This window comes from Leucopleurus acutus (genome assembly GCF_964270905.1).
Source record: "Leucopleurus acutus genome assembly, chromosome: 17".
NCBI classification, from domain to species: Eukaryota; Metazoa; Chordata; class Mammalia; order Artiodactyla; family Delphinidae; genus Leucopleurus; species Leucopleurus acutus.
The window spans coordinates 24,882,446-24,901,951 of record NC_139159.1 but is presented as its reverse complement, the minus strand read 5'-3'; the positions used below and the strand labels follow the sequence as shown (position 1 = coordinate 24,901,951).

Below are 19,506 nucleotides of genomic sequence, written 5' to 3'. Positions count from 1 at the left end.
TACATTTCTACCATTATATGTAAATTTTATTTTCTGTTTCTGAGTTCTTCTTATATTCACGATTTTAAAACCTGTAATTCTTTACTTCTGTTTATTTTTTTTAATGATTAAACAAACAAGAAGACCAAAGTAATTCATGAGGTTACCAGATACTAAAGTGGAATTCTTAGCTTTCTTATGAAATTGTTATAATTTTTGTTCATACAGTTTCTAATAGTTTCAATTTTGAGCTATTTCATCCTTTATGACTTCTTATTTTTCTTTTCAGGACTCAACTATTATTTAGTGTTTACGTCCCTTGGTCTCTCTAGATTCATCTTTATTGCCAAAATATTCATCTTAGGCAAGCTGAGATTTAGATAGCTCTTAAGCTTTTGAAGAAAGATGTTAGTAGAAGTTTAATTTAAATCTAGTAAATATCTCCTTGATACTCTGAGTTGGGCACTTAAAATTGATAAGTGTCTGTGTCAGTCTTCTAGGTACCAGAAAGAGCTCCACCCATTACCTGATTTTACTGGCAAGAATCAAAAATGTGTGTCAAGCACCAGCAGCCACACAGTTTAAATGGTAGTTATTATTTCTGTAATTGTTAAAAATAAAGTAACATCTTAGGATCTTTCATTTTATAAAACCAATCATGAAGTATTTGTGAAATGAGAGTTCAGCACTGTGCTAGGAATTTGGTATTATATAGAAACTATATAGATCTGATTCTAACATTGAAGAGTTTATGTTTTCCATTTATCTATACTAGGAGGAAAAAAATAGTCAATTGACAATATGAAAATTATTTAACATAGTTAAAATAACACTGTTTAGGAAGAAAATTTTCTATAGAACGCTAGTCTTTTTTTTATTCCTCTTTTTTTAATCTCCTGGGTTATAATCTGGCTTCAGCTTCTCTAGGAGTTTTTAAGAGCCTCTTCTGGGAAAGTCAGAGGGCAAAGTCATGAGCAAGATCTGGAACACATAGAGCTTTTCAGAGTTGAGGCATCTGGCAGGGTTGTAGGGCAGGCTGGTGATGAATAATTTGCAGGAATATGGCCATGAGAGTAGGGTTTTCTCTATATTCTACTTAAAAGCTCGCTATTTTCTACTTCCAGGTTGCAGAGTAGGTCAAAGCTGAGTATTTCTGTGAGGTAAAATGATTATTCTCAGTTGGTTCCACACAGCAGAGCATAGGCAGGGAGCAGAACCATTATCAGCTCACTGTCAAGACAAGCCAAGCTCATATGAAAATCTGGGCTAAGCTCAGCCAAGTATTTGATCCTCTCATTAAAAAGAAATTCAGTGGTACTCCTCAACATGTCTGTCTCTTGGATCACACTGTCCTGAACTGTCCTGAACTGATTGACATCAGGCAGTTCATAAGTAGTGTCCTAAGTTCGCCTTTTACTGTCTTTCTGGGGATTTTTTTCACTTTTTTCCTTTGTTGGACTTTATTTCCTTTATCTCATGTCTTCTTTCTTGAATTACTCTTTCCTTTTAGTAGAACTAATCCCCTAGTAGCTTCTTGAGGAAGATTACATGGGAAGTGATGTCTTTCAGACCCCACATGTCTCTAAATATTCTCATGCAGTTTTCATACTTGATTGAAATGTGGGCTAGGTATAGAATTATAGATTGGAATTTTTTTTTCCAGAATTTTGAAGACATTAAGCTATTTTCATCTCGCTTTTAGTGTTGAGTATTACCCTTGAGAAGCCCAAAGCTATTCTTGCTCCTGATCATTTGTATGTCACCTGTTTTTTTCTTCTTTGGAAGTCTGTTGAATCTTCTCTGTGTAATTAATCTGAAATTTCACAGTGACTTTTTGTAAAGTTCTTTTCTTCTATTATCTTGTACACTCTGTGGGCAACCCATGTGGTTCAGATCAGAAAAATGCTTTTGAACTGCTTTATTAATGAATTCCTCCCTTCTGTGTTGTCAGTTCCCTGTTTCTGTAACCTTTCTTGTAAAACAGGCATTTGGGCTGGTTCCAGATCTTTTCCTCCCCTTTCTTTAGTACCTTTTTCTTTTTTGCTATTTTGAAGGAGATTTCCTTATTTCTTTCTAAAACAACCTTTTTGTTCTCTGAATGTCCCTGTTTTTGGTCATTTTATTCTTATTTCTTGAATGTAGTATCTTAATCCATTGAGTGTATTAGTGATTGTTTTTATTTGTATTTTTATTATTTTATGGTTTTTTTCTCCTTGTGTTGTCTGTGTTCTCTGAGTTACTTTTTTTCTGTTTGTCTTTGTCTTCCATGTTAAGTAATAGTGTGTAGTAATTCTTTCTGGTTGTCTAGTCATGATTAAAAGTTGGGTACTAAAAGCTGATTGGAATCTCTTACTCCATGGGTGAGGCTTATGTTGACTTTAAGACTCACTGTGTAATGGGGAAGGTGGGCTGTGTTGGAGAACTTCTGATGTCAGGATCTTAAGGTCTTTCCTGTCGGATTGATCAGACTCTCCAGAGAAGTGTTTTCTAATCTCCTGCCTTGTGCTGCCAGTTTGTGAGCAATTTGAGGTCTCTGTAAGTATAAACCTGGTATAAATTTTTCTGCACTTTGGGTTTTCTTCACTCTCCTGAGTCAGTTGCTACTCTCCTCTCTACTTTTTGGTTTCCAGTATGTTGTTTTATGTTTTTTTTTTTTCTCTTCACTGTAGTTTTAGCAGGGCTGCAGAAAGAGAGAATTAGATGAGTGTACTCAGTTCTCCAACTTAATCCAAAAATTCTGTGCATTACTTTTTTAAAGGCTTTTTATGGAAACATCAAATGCCTATTATAATGTCATTTCACAGGAAATCTATTAATGTTTAATTTAATGAAATATAAAAACTAGCCTTGGGCTTCCCTGGTGGCGCAGTGGTTGAGAGTCCACCTGCCGATGCAGGGAACATGGGTTCGTGTCCCGGTCTGGGAAGATCCCACATGCCGTGGAGCGGCTGGGCCCGTGAGCCATGGCCGCTGAGCCTGCGCGTCCAGAGCCTGTGCTCTGCAACTGGAGAGGCCACAACAGTGAGAGGCCCACGTACCGCAAAAAAAAAACAAAACTAGCCTTTACTAAAGTTATTTCAAGCTAATGTATAGTTCCCAAATTGTCCTTTGTTCAAAATAAAGTTATTGAGTAAGCACTCATAATATAAACACTTTGTAAGGGCTCAATTGTGGAACAACTCACTCTTTTCTGAGGATTATTTTTTTAGGGGAAAAAAACCTAACCATGCATGTGGACATATGTGACATTTAAATTTTAAAGCTTGAAATTAATAAAAAAGACTATTTTTATTTTCTCCTTATGGCTTTTATTACTTGCATTGCATACACAGTAAACGACCAGACACCAAGGCCAAAATTATCTTTTTACATCTTGAAATCAAATCAGGGTTTTCAGGATAGAAATATAGACAGAATTTTTGTTTTATATTTTTATTTCGCATTTTACCCTGTGAATTTTCTCTTTTGCTAGTCTTTTTTCTTACATTGTGATATTTTGTCTTATATATAAGTATAGAAATTTGAACAGTACATGATTTCATCTCATTCATTTATTGAACATAGATTGTTGGCTGCTTGTAATATAACAGGCATTATACTAAACATTGGGGGTGCAACTATGAATAAGACAGTCATTGCAATGTAAAATGATTCTAAGTCTTAGCTGTACTTTGGACTTCCCCGGAAAACTTTTTAAAATTACAATGCCCAGGCCATATCCCAACTAATTAAATGCAAATATATCAGAGATAGGACACAGTCATTAATACAAGATCCTCATTAATTATCCTCAGAAAAGAGGGAGCTGTTCTACAATAGAGCCCTCACAAAGTGTCTGTATTATGAGTTCTTACTCAAAGTTCCTTGGGTGATTCCAATGTGCAACCAAGGTTTAGAAGACTGGTCTGGTAGAAGAGTCCAAAATTAAATAAACATTACTTAATTTACATCGTGATAAATGTCATTTAAAAAACAAATTAATGATTTGAGAATGTGTGGCAGATTGTCTTTTCTAAAAATGTATGCAGCAATACTCTCAGTCCCATATGCTCTTCCAGAATCTTGCTGCTGACTGTCAAGAAGTAGAATCTGTTTCCTCTCCCCCTTGAACGTGGGTGAGCTTGTGACTGATCTAACCAATAGAGGACAGTGGAACTGATGCTGTGGGATGATGAGGCTAGATCATAAGAAGCATACAGCTTCATCCTGGCTTTCTCTCTTGGGATGCTCCCCTTTGAAACCCAGACTTTATGCTGTGAGAAAGTCCAAGATACATGGAGAGGCCATGTTAGGCTTGTGACTGACAGCCCCAGCTAATGTCTCAGCCAACAAGCAGCATGATCCAGTATAAATATGTGGGAACGAACTTCAGTGGCTTCCAGTTCCCAGCTTCAAGTTTCCAGCTGAGGTTCTAACTCATTGTGACAAAACAACCCATCCTCACCATTCCCTGTACGAATTACCAGCCCACAGAGTCCATGGCCTAATAAATGGTTATTTTACACCACTGAGTTTTAAGGTAACTTGTTATCCAGTTATAGTCACTTGATCAGAGTGTATAAAGGGAAATCTAACCTAGCTTAAAAGGTGGAAAAGTCTTTCCTAAGAAAGTAAAATTTAAGCCAAATATGCAAAATTGATCATAAGCAAAAATGTAAAAGCTAAGACTATAAACATCTTAGGAAAAAACGTGGAAGAAAATTTTTGTAACCTTGGAGTGAGCAACGATTTCTTAGATAGTATCTAAAAAACTATAAACCATAAAAGATAAGTGGATGAATTAGGTAACATTAAATTTTTTTAAATGTGCTCTGTTAAGACGGTTAACATGAAAAATCAAGCCACAGTCTGGGAGAATGTATTTGTCATACATATATCTGACAGAGGCCTTCTATCTAGAATATATAAAGAACTCTGACAACTTAAAAGACAAGTAACCCAGTTTTTTTAAAGCAGAGGGTTCAGAAGATTTAAATAGATAATTCGCCAAAGAAGATATGCAGATCCAAGCACATGAGAAGATACTTAACACCATTTGTCAAGAGAGGACTGTAAATTAAAGCCACAATGAAATACTACTACACACCCACTGGAATGGCTGACATTAAAAAGACAGGCAGTGCCACGTGTTAGCAGGGACAGGGAGCAACTGTAACTCCTATGCATACACAACTGGTAGAAATCAAGAAATAAAACAACCAAGGCATAAAAAGCATAGCTGAATTTAATTCTTTTATTGTAAGCTTGTTATGTGAATAGTTTCACATAGTCAGCAGGATAGATTTTGTAGAATTCATATAATTGAGTTGAACATTGTATCTTCTTTTTTCTTCTTTTTCAGTTAAAAGAGATGTTTCCAGGCTTTCGATTAGCACTTCCACCAAAACGCTGGTTTAAAGATAATTACAATGCCGACTTTTTAGAAGATAGACAATTAGGATTACAAGCATTTCTTCAAAATTTAGTAGCTCACAAGGACATTGCTAACTGGTATGTAACAAATTGAATAACAGATTATAAATGCATTCCAATAATTGGTTTAAATTAAAGAATAAATCTAGGACCATATATATTCAAGCACAGAAATATAAGGTAGGCGTGTTTATCTCTATTAAAGCACTAACTGTAATTTTCTTGCCTTTTTTCAGCAAGGACATTATTTGGTGTTTGATTTATAGTAACACCTCCAAAAAGTCAGCAAAGTTGAAAATTCAGTGTGCCATATATTCAAACCACCCAGCTATAAACTTGATTTTAGAATTTTAGTAATAATTTAAACGGAGTGGCTCACATACTGGTAGATTTTTAGTTAAATAACACCATATAATTTTGATGATAATATTTATATGTCTCCAAAGTAATGCAAAAATATGAAAATTGTGAAGTCAGGTTAATTTATACAGAGGGTAAAGTGAAAATACCAGAAATCATTAAAAAGGGAAAGAAAGGACCTATATGGGGTTTTTATATCTGAATATATTTACAAGAAAATTGCTATATGATTTAATATCATCTGGGTATTTAATTTTGGAACTTACATTATCAGGTAAATTAGAACCATTTTGAAAAAAATTACAGAGCATTTATAAAGAAGCAATAGCATATTCTATGGACACCTGTGTCTGTAACTATCTTTAGCAATTTTTCACATAAGAATGGAAAACAAATAAGAAAACTGCCCTTACTTTTTTCACCTTTTTTTCTTAGTCTTTCTTTTATGTATATCCCCATATATTACACAGGTACTATGCATATACATCTTGCTTCTTTTTTTTTAATTTAATTTAATTTTTTTATACAGCAGGTTCTTATTAGTTACCCATTTTATACCTATTAGTGTATACATGTCAATCTAAATCTCCCAATTCATCCCACTACCACCACCCGCCCCCCGCCAGTTTCCCCCTTGGTGTCCCTACATTTGTTCTCTACATCTGTGTCTATTTCTGCCCTGCAAACCAGTTCATCGGTACCATTTTTTCTAGGTTCCACATATATGCATTAATATATGATATTTGTTTTTCTCTTTCTGACTTATTTTACTCTGTATGACAGTCTCTGGATCCATCCATATCTCTACAAATGACCCAATTTTGTTCCTTTTTATGGCTGAGTAATATTCCATTGTATATAGGAACCACATCTTCTTTATCCATTCATCTGTCGATGATCATTTAGGTTGCTACCATGTCCTGGCTATTGTAAATAGTGCTGCAATGAACATTGGGGTGCATGTGTCTTTTTGAATTATGGTTTTCTCTGGGTATATGCCCAGTAGTGGGATTGCTGGGTCATATGGTAATTCTATTTTTAGATTTTTAAGGAACCTCCATACTGTTCTCCATAGTGTCTGTATCAGTTTACATTCCCACCAACAGTGCAGGAGGGTTCCCTTTTCTCCACACCCTCTCCAGCTTTTGTTTTTTGTAGATTTTCTGATGATGCCCATTCTAACTGGTCTGAGGTGATACCTCATTGTAGTTTTGTTTTGCATTTCTCTAATAATTAGTGATGTTGAGCAGCTTTTCATGTGCCTCTTGGCCATCTGTATGTTTTCTTTGGAGAAATGTCTATTTAGGTCTTCTGCCCAGTTTTGGATTGGGTTGTTTGTTTTTCTTAATATTGAGCTGCATGAGCTGTTTATATATTTTGAAGATTAATCCTTTGTCCGTTGATTCGTTTGCAAATATTTTCTCCCATTCTGTGGGTTGTTTTTTCGTCTTGTTTATGGTTTCCTTGGCTGTGCAAAGCTTTGAAGTTTCATTAGGTCCCATTTCTTTATTTTTGTTTTTATTTCCATTACTCTAGGAAGTGGATCAAGAAGGATCTTGCTGTGATTTATGTCCAAGAGTGTTCTTCCTATGTTTTCCTCTAAGAGTTTTATAGTGTCCGGTCTTACATTTAGGTCTCTAATCCATTTTGAGTTTATTTTTGTGTATGGTGTTAGGGAGTGTTCTAATTTCATTCTCTTACATGTAGCTGTCCAATTTTCCCAGCATCACTTTTTTTTTTTTTTTGCGGTACACAGGCCTCTCACTGTCGTGGCCTCTCCTGTTGCGGAGCACAGTCTCCGGACACGGTGGCTCAATGGCCATGGCTCACAGCCCCAGCCGCTCCACGGCGTGTGGGATCTTCCTGGACCAGGGCACGAACCCACGTCCCCTGCATCGGCAGGCAGACTCTCAAACACTGCACCACCAGGGAAGCCCCCAGCACCACTTTTTGAAGAGACTGTCTTTTCTCCATTGTATATCCTTGCCTCCTTTGTCACAGATTAGTTGATCATAGATGCGTGGGTTTATCTCTGGGCTTTCTATCCTGTTCCATTGATCTATTTCTGTTTTTTGTGCCAGTACCATATTGTCTTGATTACTGTAGCTTTGTAATATAGTCTGAAGTCAGGAAGTCTGATTCCTCCAGCTTCATTTTTTTCCCTCAAGACTGCTTTGGCTGTTCGGGGTCTTTTGTGTCTCCATACAAATTTTAAGATTTTTTGTTCTAGTTCTGTAAAAAATGCCATTGGTAATTTGATAGTGATTGCATTGAGTCTGTAGATTGCTTTGGGTAGTATAGTCATTTTCACAATATTGATTCTTCCAGTCCAAGAACATGGTATATCTCTCCCTCTGTTTGTATCATCTTTAATTTCTTTCAGCAGTGTCTTATAATTTTCTGCATACAGAAAATTGTCTTTTGTCTCCCTAGGTAGGTTTATTCTTAGGTATTTTATTCTTTTTGTTACAATGGTAAATGGGAGTGTTTCCATAATTTCATTCAGATTTTTCATCATTAGTGTATAGAAATGCAAGAGATTTCTGTACATTAATTTTGTATCCTGCAACTTTACCAAATTCATCGATTAGCTCTAGTAGTTTTCTGGTAGCATCTTTAGGATTCTCTATGTATAGTATCATGTCATCTGCAAACAGTGACAGTTTTACTTCTTCTTTTCCAAGTTGCTTTTACATCTTGCTTCTTAATGTGTGCTAAGCTCAGTGACTGCTTAAGATCTCTGCCCATCCCCCCTCACTTTCCTCTAATAAAGGAACTGTAAGCCAGACCCCTTTCTCATCTCCAGATTCACATCTGCAGTTGCCTCCTTGACATCTCCTTCAAACAAACCTCAAACCTAGGAAAGACTTCAGTGCTTACTCTCTGACCTTTCCCCCAGTATTCAGCATCATCCTCTACCTAAAACCCACAAGTCATCTGGACACATCCCTGCCTTTATACTTTAAACACTCCTCGAATCTGTCTACTTTTCTCCATTCCTGCCATCACCACCTAGTCTAGCAGTTTTCTCTCACTTTAATTACTCCTTTCCCATCACTCATCTTCCTCATCGACTTTTATTTCTATAGCCCATTGGAGCCACAGTGATCTTTTGTAATGCAGTTTAAGTCATCCTTTCTGGTCCCTGACCATCTGCTTGTCTTTCCAACTTCATGTTTTGTTATTCCTCCCTGCCCCCATTCTCTGTACATCAGCCGTCTTGGTCTTGTAATTTTTCGAAGTCGCCTGCTCCTTTGTCCCTTAGGACCTTTCAATATGCTATTCCTTAGAAAGGCAACATTTCGCACTACTACCCTTGCTCCCCCAGCCTAAAAGTCACGTTTCAACACAGACTTTTAGGTAACTGGCTCTCTTTACCAACCCCTCACCTACCACCACCACCAAAAACTAGGTCAGATCTTTCTCAAAGTATCTTCTCTACTGGTTCTGAAAGTCAGCTCCTAATGCCCTAAGACACCCATTGCATGTAATGAATTAACTTCTCATTACATACTTCTAGGATGCTACTAGCTAAGTACCAGTCTTAAGAGAATGAGAAAATAGTCACTCACGTCATTGTCAGCAGGGTTTAATCCTGTCATGGAATCCCAGCTGAGAAAGGCTGCTTGGTACTTTACTTACACAACATCTCAGTTTGTAACTATTTCTGTGATTGTTTGATTGTGTTCTCCTACCAGGCTGTAAGGTGCATACATAGTAGTAGGTCATGTGGCTGGTTTACCCACCATTCAGTGTGCAGTGCTTAGCACAATGCAACACAGAGTCCATGCTCGATAAGTACTTGTTGAATGAATGGCAGAACTGTTGATATTTGGTGTCGTACTATTTATAAGAAAAAGAGACTGAAACAAATATGACAAAACTTAGCAACTGTGTGTTCCAGCCTAGATGGTGGGAAGATGGATGCTCCCTACTTTTCTATAATTTTTTACATTTCTCCAAAGAAAACAGAAAAAAAAAAAGGTTAGTGTTAATTCAGATACACAAAGCAGGAATAAAAACCAACAATATCTAAAATCATAGAGAAAGCCTTTGAAGAAAATATATTTTATACCATACCATAAAAGAAGACTTTTACAGCTAAGAAGTCAAAACATCATATCCCCTTTCTCTTATTCCTTATTCAGTAAACCTTTATGTCTCTGTATTGCAAATATGGTAAATTAAAATCAAATTTATTCTATAAATGACTATACTCTTTCTATTCAATGAAATATTAAATAGTATGAACCACGTTGATGAACTCATCTTGTGATTTCTTGATTTTTTTAAACATTAAAAGTGTATCTTAGTTGAGATGTATCTTTTTTTTTTTAATTATTGTTAATAGATCTGTATCTGTATGGTAAACATTCAAGATCCTGTTTCTAAAACTGCAGTCCTTAGAACAGTGATAATCATGTTCAATTTATAGATAGGTGTTTCAGGGACAGAAAGATTTCTTGGTCAAGTAAGTTGGAGAAAGGTTTCATTTGACATTCCTAGAATATTAAAGGTTCTAAAAAGTGTTGCAGGAAAACCTATTGTGCCTCACATTTACTTGCTTACTTATTTTTGTCATATATCTCAGACATTTAAGGAATACAAGTAAGGTAACTTAAAGAGAACTCTAAATAAGGTTTGTATACCTTGTTTGTTCTAGGGTACTATATTTTTTGCGAGTGATGAGTAGCATTTTTTATTTCACAGTTTAAGCAGTTTCTTAATAAATTACTGTTTAAAACATGACTTGGCAGAGGGAAAAGTTATTAATCTGTATCCTAAGCATTTGCCCTTTGTCATACTAAGAAGGGTAAAAAGGAAGCTGAGGATATACTTACTGAACTTAATTCATTTGAAGAAATTAAGCTTCTGTTTGAACAAAATAATGGAGTTTATGAAGTCCTACTTGGCATGATACAGATTATAAAAGTAAAAGGAATTCAGAGAAGGGGAAGATCAGTCCTGTTTGCAGTGAATCAAGCAATACTGAAGTAGGGAGTGGGGTTTGAGAACCTTGAACAATAGATTAAGATTATGGGTGGGAGGACAAATAATTAGAAAATATCCAGAAAGTCTGAGGTTGTCAAACAGCCACTTATGAATTCTTATAAGGGAGGAAAGGATAAAGACAAAATCCCAATACTTCTTTATAAAAACATGAAACTACATATTTAAGAATCACTACTTAAAATATCAGTGAGTTTACCTTACCTATTGGTATACCTGTTAGCATCCTGTCACAGTTGGAACGGCAGCATAGAAAATTACTATCTTTATATGGCCAAGTAATTATCTGATATTAATTCTTTCTACAGTTCTTTCACTTTCCATTTTGATTCCTTAGCAGCTCATGACACAGTTATTTGTTAACCTTCATGTGGGCTAAGAGCTTGCCAGTACACAACTGGCAGCTCTTAATATTACAACTTCTCTAACTATAACAAAACAGAAGTGAAATAAGAACTGAAGGGATGTTAAGAATTGTTGGTTTAAATGTTTTAAGAGAATGTTATTTTCAGATGCATTTGGAGAATACAAAGTAAGAAAACAGATAAAAATGTTAATATTTTTATGATAAAGGATTTATTATTGGTTTTTGTTTGTTTGATAAATGTTTATTTAGGTCTTACTATATATAAGGTATTACAGCTACACAAAGGTGCATTAGATGCTAATCCTTTATTCAAGAAAACTGAATAGGAAGAAGACACACCCAAAAGAACTATAATGGATAGAGCTTGATGTCTTTCAGAAGAGGAAGAGAGGGAATTTTTGACTGGGAGAATTAGAGGAGGCTTCCTAGAGGGTGATATTTGAGCTGGGTTTTAAAGACTGAGTGCTATTTGAACCGACAAAAAGAAAGTAAGGAAGGACTTTCCAAATGAGAGGGAATATTATGTGAAAATGCAGAAGCAAGCAGGCCAAGTCCAATACCCGAAACAGCATGTAACTCAGCTTGTCAAGGTGAAGCATGTGTAAAGATGGATAGAGGGGGATGTTCTCATATTGCATAATCTGTTATAGTTAAAATTTAGCTATTTATTGTTTTATTCTTGTTTGTGTTACTTTGAAATAATTACATCATTTAATCAGCACACCAAATATCTTACTATTCTCTGTTTTCAGAATTACTACACATATATCCTGATTTACCACATTTTTCTTCTTAATTCTTTAAAATACAAGGGTTAAAATTACATATTTTTCCTTATATTAACATTCATCTATAAGGAGTCCCATGCCAAAATTCAGTGTTCTAAATTCTACATCTGTTAAAAGAAAAAAAGTGCAGATAGATCTGGATTAACAGCAGTTCATGGTTTAAAAAATATATATTGTAGTATATAGTATCCAAACATTTACATGAGGAAACAATTGAAAGAAATGAGAATTTACCCCTTGAAAAAAAAAGTACTTGGAAGGACATGATAACCATCTTCACGTCTTTGAAAGATTGTGATGGGGAAAAGAATCAAATGATATTTAGCTTTAAAGCGGTGCTTCTCCAGCTATAGTGTGCGTCTCGTTCAAATGCACGTCCTGAATTAGCAAGGTCTGGAGTGGAGATTCTGCATTTCTAACAGGTTTCTAGGTGATGCTGATGCTGCCGGCCTAGGGACCTCATTTTGAATAGCAAGACTAACGTGTAGAACTAGGAATAAGTGAACAGTTAGAGGAAGCCCCCATCAGCTCAGAGAAAAAAGAGCTACATGTCATTTCAAGCTGTCTGGTATAAAAATGTTCTGCCTTTTGAGAAAGTGAGTTTACCTTAAGCATCAATATTTGAAGAGACTAGGCTAAATAACTATCAGTGGTATTAAAGAAGGAATTATTTACATGGGATATATTGGATTAGATGACTTCTTAAGTCTCTTCTAGTTGTAAAATTCAATAAATCTATAATTTTTGAACAAAAATATGTAAAGAAGCTATTTTTTATACATTTTCACATCTCACAGGAAATTTTATTAATGTGTAAGTTGTTTTTATATGTGAAGATACTGTCAAGAGAGGTTGGGTTAGTATTTTTATAAAAGAATTCAGTTACATATGCAATAGTTTATATAATGACAGCTCATGAGAATGAACACATTATTGCTAAGGTTGGTTGCATGATTTTTACCACAACATATTAGTTTGGTGGACCTTCAGTTATGGACAGCTTTTTTAATGTAATAAAGCAAATATTTTGTATTCAGATACACGTAAACTCTTTTTTTTTTTTTTTTTTTTTTGCGGTACACGGTCCTCTTACTGTTGTGGCCTCTCCCTTTGCGGAGCACAGGCTCCGGACATGCAGGCTTAGCAGCCATGGCTCACGGGCCCAGCCGCTCCATGGCATGTGGGACCTTCCCGGACTGGGGCACGAACCCGTGTCCCCTGCATCGGCAGGCGGACTCTCAACCACTGCGCCACCAGGGAAGCCCCACGTAAACTCTTAACTAATTAAATTAGGTCTTAAAGACCTTATGCAAAATTCAGTTTTCTGGGCTTAGTAGTGAAATAATTTTAGGCAATTACTTAACTGATTTTTTTAAACGTATGCATTTATTTTTTATATATTAATTTATTTTATTTATTTACTTTTGGCTTCATTGCTGCGTGCGGGCTTTCTCTAGCTGCGGTGAGCAGAGGCTACTCTTCGTTGCGGTGCACGGGCTTCTCATTGCTGTGGCTTGTCTTGTTGTGGAGCACGGGCTCTAAGTGCCCCGACTTCAGTAGTTGTGACTTGCAGGTCTAGAGCGCAGGCTCAGTAGTTGTGGTGCATGGGCTTAGTTGCTCCGTGGCATGTGGGATCTTCCCAGACCAGGTCTCGAACCCGTGTCCCCTGCATTGGCAGGCGGATTCTTAACCACTGCGCCACCAGGGAAGCCCTACTTAACTGATTTTAATTAGTGTTTCCAATTAGAAAATGAAGTAATTGGACTAAATGTTCTCTAAAAATCCACTTTCAGCTCTAAGTTTCTCATATGCTATTCCTTTCATTGTGCTTCTTTATAAATCTTGAAGGAGTACCATCAGAAACAGCCAGATTCTAACCTTCTTTTAACTCTTAAGACTTTTGGTCTTACATGTTGCTGTCCTAAGCTTAGTCCCTCGTCAAAGTAGGCATATCTATTAAAAACTAAATTCCATCTCAAATTTGAGAGTGTGCTGTATTATTTATCTACAACAGTGGATAGAAATTTATTCTGACACTCTTAATAGTTTCATTAATTTTTTAAGAGCAATTAGCATAGCTCTTACAAATAAATTCATTATTTTTTGAATACTTATTCTATGCTATGCTAATTTATTCAGATTCTGTACAGCCCTGGAACTTGTCATCTACTTTTTGTTGAAGCAGACTGCTTGGTAAACAGAAAATACTAATAATACAGTGTAGTAAGTCCTATGAAAGGGATCTCTTCAAGGTAGTGTAGTAATGCATATAAGAGTCCTGAACCGAGTAGAGTGTAGGGGAGGGGGATTTAGTCAGAGAAGATTCTATGAGGAGATAATAGATGAGCTAAGTCATGAATGTGAAGTCTGAGTCAGCCAGCTGAAGGTGGGAAGGATGGGCCAGGGTGATAGCCGCAAGTATGCAACAACATGATAGGCATGAGGAAGTACTATTGCTGAAGTGTCAAATAAGAAAGGCAGTAAAAGCTTGAATGTACACAGGTGCTTTATGCCAACGCCAAGACCTTGGCTTTGTTCCCTCTTGTTAGAGGAGGCATAGATGGGTTTCAAGCTGAGTTGGACATAAAATGTTTGCTTTTGAAGTATTTTTGTATTAGAAGGAATAAAACTGAATGTAGGGACACAAGTGGACTAAAAGTAACTAGGTGAGAGATAACCAAGATATAAACTAGGCCCACAGCCTTGCCTGCATATCCAGCACAGGAGGGTAAATGTGAGCCCTTCAGCTTCACACCCAGCAGCCCATCTCCCTCACCATGACCCTCACTGTCACCAACCTTGATCCCTGAGTCCCTATCCTTGGGGTTGTATTTAATGTCATATTTTTGTTATTTTCTTTTTACTGGTAGAGAATACTGAAGAGAAATAGTAACTGATAAAACATTTCTATCTGAAATCCCTCAATTAATATTTTCATGCAGTGACTTTTTGTGCTTAATTTGGTTTTGACAGAAGAAATAGCTAGTATTTTTAGTACTTTTTTTACTTAGTTCTTTATAGACCTTTTAATGAATTGTAAGCATTAGTTTTAGCTTTTTTTAATATAAATTTTGAGATAAAGAGCTCATTTAGCTATTAAATTACTGGTCTTTTTAAAAAAATTGTGGAATGTAAACAAATACATACCCATGAAAGAAAAAAAGGAAGGTATATTATGAAGTAAAAGGTGAAGATTCACTGGATGAAATCGTTTTTTAAGAAGTTTGAAAATTACAGTAAAACTCTTTTAAAGGAGACTTTTTCAAGAGACTCAAAGGAAGAGTTTAAGATATAGGGCAAATTTGCTCTGATGAAAACAATGCTGAAGGGTACCATCTCTGGTTTCCTTATATTCAGGCAAGTTAAGTCAACTGATCACAATTTTAAAATAGAGATTTCCCAACCACACTAAGAAGTTACTCTACGTGATAAACGAAAGTCTTTCCATACCTTTCAATTCCAAATTGTTGGATTTTCTCTTAGATAGGTTTCTCTCCTAATTCTGATGTTTTTCTTACCTTCATTATCATGGTCAAATGGAAACAAAAGTATTAAAGATCAAATGCAGAAGAGAGATTGGGGGTTGTATTGAACCTATCAGTGAACAAGTAAATAAATAATAATTTTTTAAATTGACTTCTATTTAATCCATAGACCATTTAATAATATAGACTTTTTGGTACTTATACTTTATTTGAATTTACTTGATTTGTTGATAAATTATACATTGATAATATATAAGAAATCACTGAGCAGAGCCATGGCACACATAGGCAGTCAAATATTTATCAAATCTAAATAAAGTTCTCTAGTCAGTGATTCGCAAGAAGGGGTAATGGCTTCCTTTTCTAGGGGGGGAGAAAAGGTACCTGAATTTTTGAGAAAGAAATTCTTTTCTCAAACACTACCATCTGCCAGACATTCTTGTGTGTCCCTTTCCTTGGATGGGAAAACAGTTTAAGAGTATTAACTTTCTTCCTCCATCAATTGTGTCCTATTGAAACAGAAGAAATGTATTGAGCCCCTGAAAAAAGTGTTTTGTCAATCACAGTTCTAGTGCCAGTTTTAAATTTCACTCTTATGCTACAGATTAAACAAAATAGGGCATGGAATATAACCTTGGAACTGTAGTGAAAAAAAATTTAGGGAATCCATTGGATTTCATTTGCGTAGAACTCTAGTGAGCCATAAATCATAAAGATTTTTAGGGAAGGAGAATGAAATGGAATAACTACTCTAAAAAAAATTTCCTACAGCTAGGTACATTGTCAACATCACTGTGGATCTTGGGCTGAATTTCTGCTTTAAACCAAAGGTATAAAAAGAAATACATATATCCCTTTACCCCCTTTTTCTTTCCTAGCAGCAGCATTCCAATAATTAGAGTAATGGTGAACATAAAAATGTTACTAAAGAATGAGGAAATCTGAGTATAAACTTATAAGAAATAATGTCACACATTAAGTTGTCATACACTGAAAGTATTAAAAAGACTCTTCCATAAACTTCTTAGCACTTTCCTTTTCATCCTTAAAGGCTGTTCTCTCAGCGTTTCATCCAAACTTTTTTTTTTTTTTTTTTTTTTTTTTGCTGTACGCAGGCGTCTCACTGCTGTGGCCTCTCCCGTTGCGGAGCACAGGCTCTGGATGCGCAGGCTCAGCGGCCATGGCTCACGGGCCTAGCCGCTCCACGGCACGTGGGATCTTCCCAGACCGGGGCACGAACCCGTGTCCCCTGCGTCGGCAGGCGGACTCTCAACCACTGCGCCACCAGGGAAGCCCCCATCCAAACTTTTGGCCTGTCAATCCCAAGATCAGTTTATTTCTTGTGCCTCATTCTGCCTAATAGTTTTCCGATATACATAGTGGGTGGATAGAAAGTATAATATCTAAACCAAAAGAACGTGTGGTGGTCCTGTTCTTCTCTATACTGTTAGACCAACTGCAGTATTCTAGAGACTTTGATTAAAGAAAGATACAGAGAAATTGAATGTGGTCAGAAAGAAGTGATCAGCAAGGGGAAAGAATCCAAATGAACCAAAACATAAGAGAAAAGAGTTTAAAGGTAGAAAAAGGCACATATTTATACTCAGAAGACAGATTTAAGGTCTAGCTCTACCACTTGCACTAATGACCTTGGGTGGGTCATTTTACCTCTCTGAACTTTATTATCACTTGTACAATGGAGGTATAATGCCTATCCTCACCTCACATGATTGTTGTGGAAATTGAATAAAGTAGGGTGTGTGAAAACCCTGTGTGTGTAATGTACTTTGAAAATGTTAGAAATGGTAACCATGTGAGGTGATAGATATGTTAAGTAGTTTGATTGTACTTCATATTTCATAATGTATGTATATATAGAGTCAAGTTATATAACTTAAATATATATAATTTTTAATTGTCAATTATATTTCAGTAAAACTGGAAAAAATGTTGGCTCCATGAATGCAGAAGACCATATAGGCTTTAAGTACTCACTAAATTTTGTTACATGAAAAAAGAAAAGGAAATGTTAGTGTGTTACTATTGCTTGCTAGAGGTATAAGGTTAGAGTAAACATAACATTCTTGACATATTTTTAGGGTTATCATGTGAAAGAAGACTTAGACTTACCTGGAAGGGCCCCAGAAAGCCAAACTAAGACTCATGAATAGAAGCTTCAGGGAGAAAAATCCAGCTCAGTGAAGAAATAATTTTCTAGTTTTCTGTGTTATTCAAACTTAGGATGGTTTATTTTGATGGTTTATTTTAAGAGGCAGTTATAGTCCCTATTTCTGGAGGTGTTTAGACATATTCTTGGCTGAACATATAAAAGGGATAATATAAGCAGCATACTATGGATAGTTCAACTAGATCACATTTACGATCCCTTCCATCTCTGTTATTTCATGATTATGAATACTCAAATTTTATCTCAGTTTCCCTGAGTGTATGTTTTTTTATTCTCTATATTATCAAGATTTTATAATCCAGAAACTTGCTCCTCTTTTTTCTATTTTTGGGATCTTCTGGATTACTTTCTTAACACCACTTCTCTATTTCATTTTTCCTTTGGAATGATTTTACTAAAGATCCCATGTATCTCTTTATCACCACCCCCTTCATCATCATCCTTTAAGTCTCCACATTTTTGTTTTAACATACATATAGAGCTGTCCCTCAATCCAAGATTACTTTTTAGAAAGAGGAGTATTGGAAGAGATATGGGAACATATGTATATGTATAACTGATTCACTTTGTTATAAAGCAGAAACTAACACACCATTGTAAAGCAATTATACCCCAATAAAGATGTTAAAAAAAAAAAAAGAAAGAGGAGTATTTTGTAACAAGGAAGTTCAGGTTTCTACCTTCTTAACCTGTTTCTGGTAATTGAAAAGTATAAGTATAACAATATCATATTATTTCATTATTTTGAACTTTATGGTAATTCAGAAATGGGAGGATCAGAATTCTTTCTCTTGAATTCTCTAGGGAAAACATTTAAGTGAATTAATATAATAAACATGATTGTAAGAAAAATCTTTAACTTGTTTCAGAGTAAATACTTTAGTTACTTTAGAATCATCTCCTGAAGAAGAAACAAATGAAGTATGAATTAGAAATTGTATTTCTTCATAAAAAGATAATGACGTTTTTAGACTAGTTCAAATTAATATTTCTTTGAAAATAATACTGTCTTTTCACCATTTACGTTGGTTTCCTGTACCATTTCTGATTTATGTTTTATGTCGTGTAGTTTTTATGTAACATAAATTCACAATCTTTTTATGTTCATAAGATCATAGAAATAACCTAAAATCTTTGTATTTTCTATAGGTTTTATATTTGTATTTTGTTACTTGTGTGAAAACGCATACGCCATCTTGCTTATTTTCATTTATCAGCAGAACCAACTTGCTTAAAACACTATGGCTAGCTTCAGAGTAACTTTTGCTTTCTGCTATCTTGCTCTCTTTTGTAAACTTATTTGTATCCCAGCTAATTTTTTTTTTTCCTTTGAAAGCCTTGCAGTGAGAGAATTTCTTTGTCTGGATGATCCACCAGGTCCATTTGATAGCCTAGAAGAAAGCAGGGTAAGTGCTGTATTATATATCACATGAAAAGAGGAACAAATAATACCGTACAATAACTACATTGTTTCTTGAATGGAACAGCAAACAGCAAAGTTATAATTTCGGACTATGGTAGTTTTGCACAGAAAGCTTTTAATGTTTGAGTCAAAGCTTTCTTTCATTGAAATACATGAACATAATTCAGTGAAAAAATAAAAATTCGTACATGCCCTATAGTCTATGAAGCCCTAAAATTAAATTCTACATTTATTCTCTTTATTTATACCGTTTCAGAAAAAAGAAGATTACTTGGAAATTTATTTTACATTTAAAAGTAACATTTGCATGCTGAGTTTTCTTCCATCTAAGTATCAAAGTAAAGAACCTACAGTTAAAATCAAATTAAAAAACTAATCTTCAGAAGTAGAAGTTATTGTCTTGTTATCAATTCAGCTCAAGCTTAAGGCTACTCAAATTACACTACTTGACGTGTTAAAGTAGCCTACTTCTTGAAGCAATTGGCTAGATTCAC

The 19,506-nt window shown here is 35.4% G+C and overlaps 1 protein-coding gene across 1 annotated transcript in view; it reads left to right on the top strand.

Annotated features, from left to right (window-relative positions):
• Positions 1-19,506, top strand: part of SNX16 (sorting nexin 16) — a 34,488-nt gene that overhangs the window by 9,486 nt on the left and 5,496 nt on the right. The window contains exons 4-5 of the mRNA XM_082858392.1: positions 5,321-5,469; positions 18,926-18,995. Coding sequence (XP_082714518.1) covers positions 5,321-5,469; positions 18,926-18,995 — 219 coding nt within the window. The remainder of the gene's footprint in view (positions 1-5,320; positions 5,470-18,925; positions 18,996-19,506) is intronic.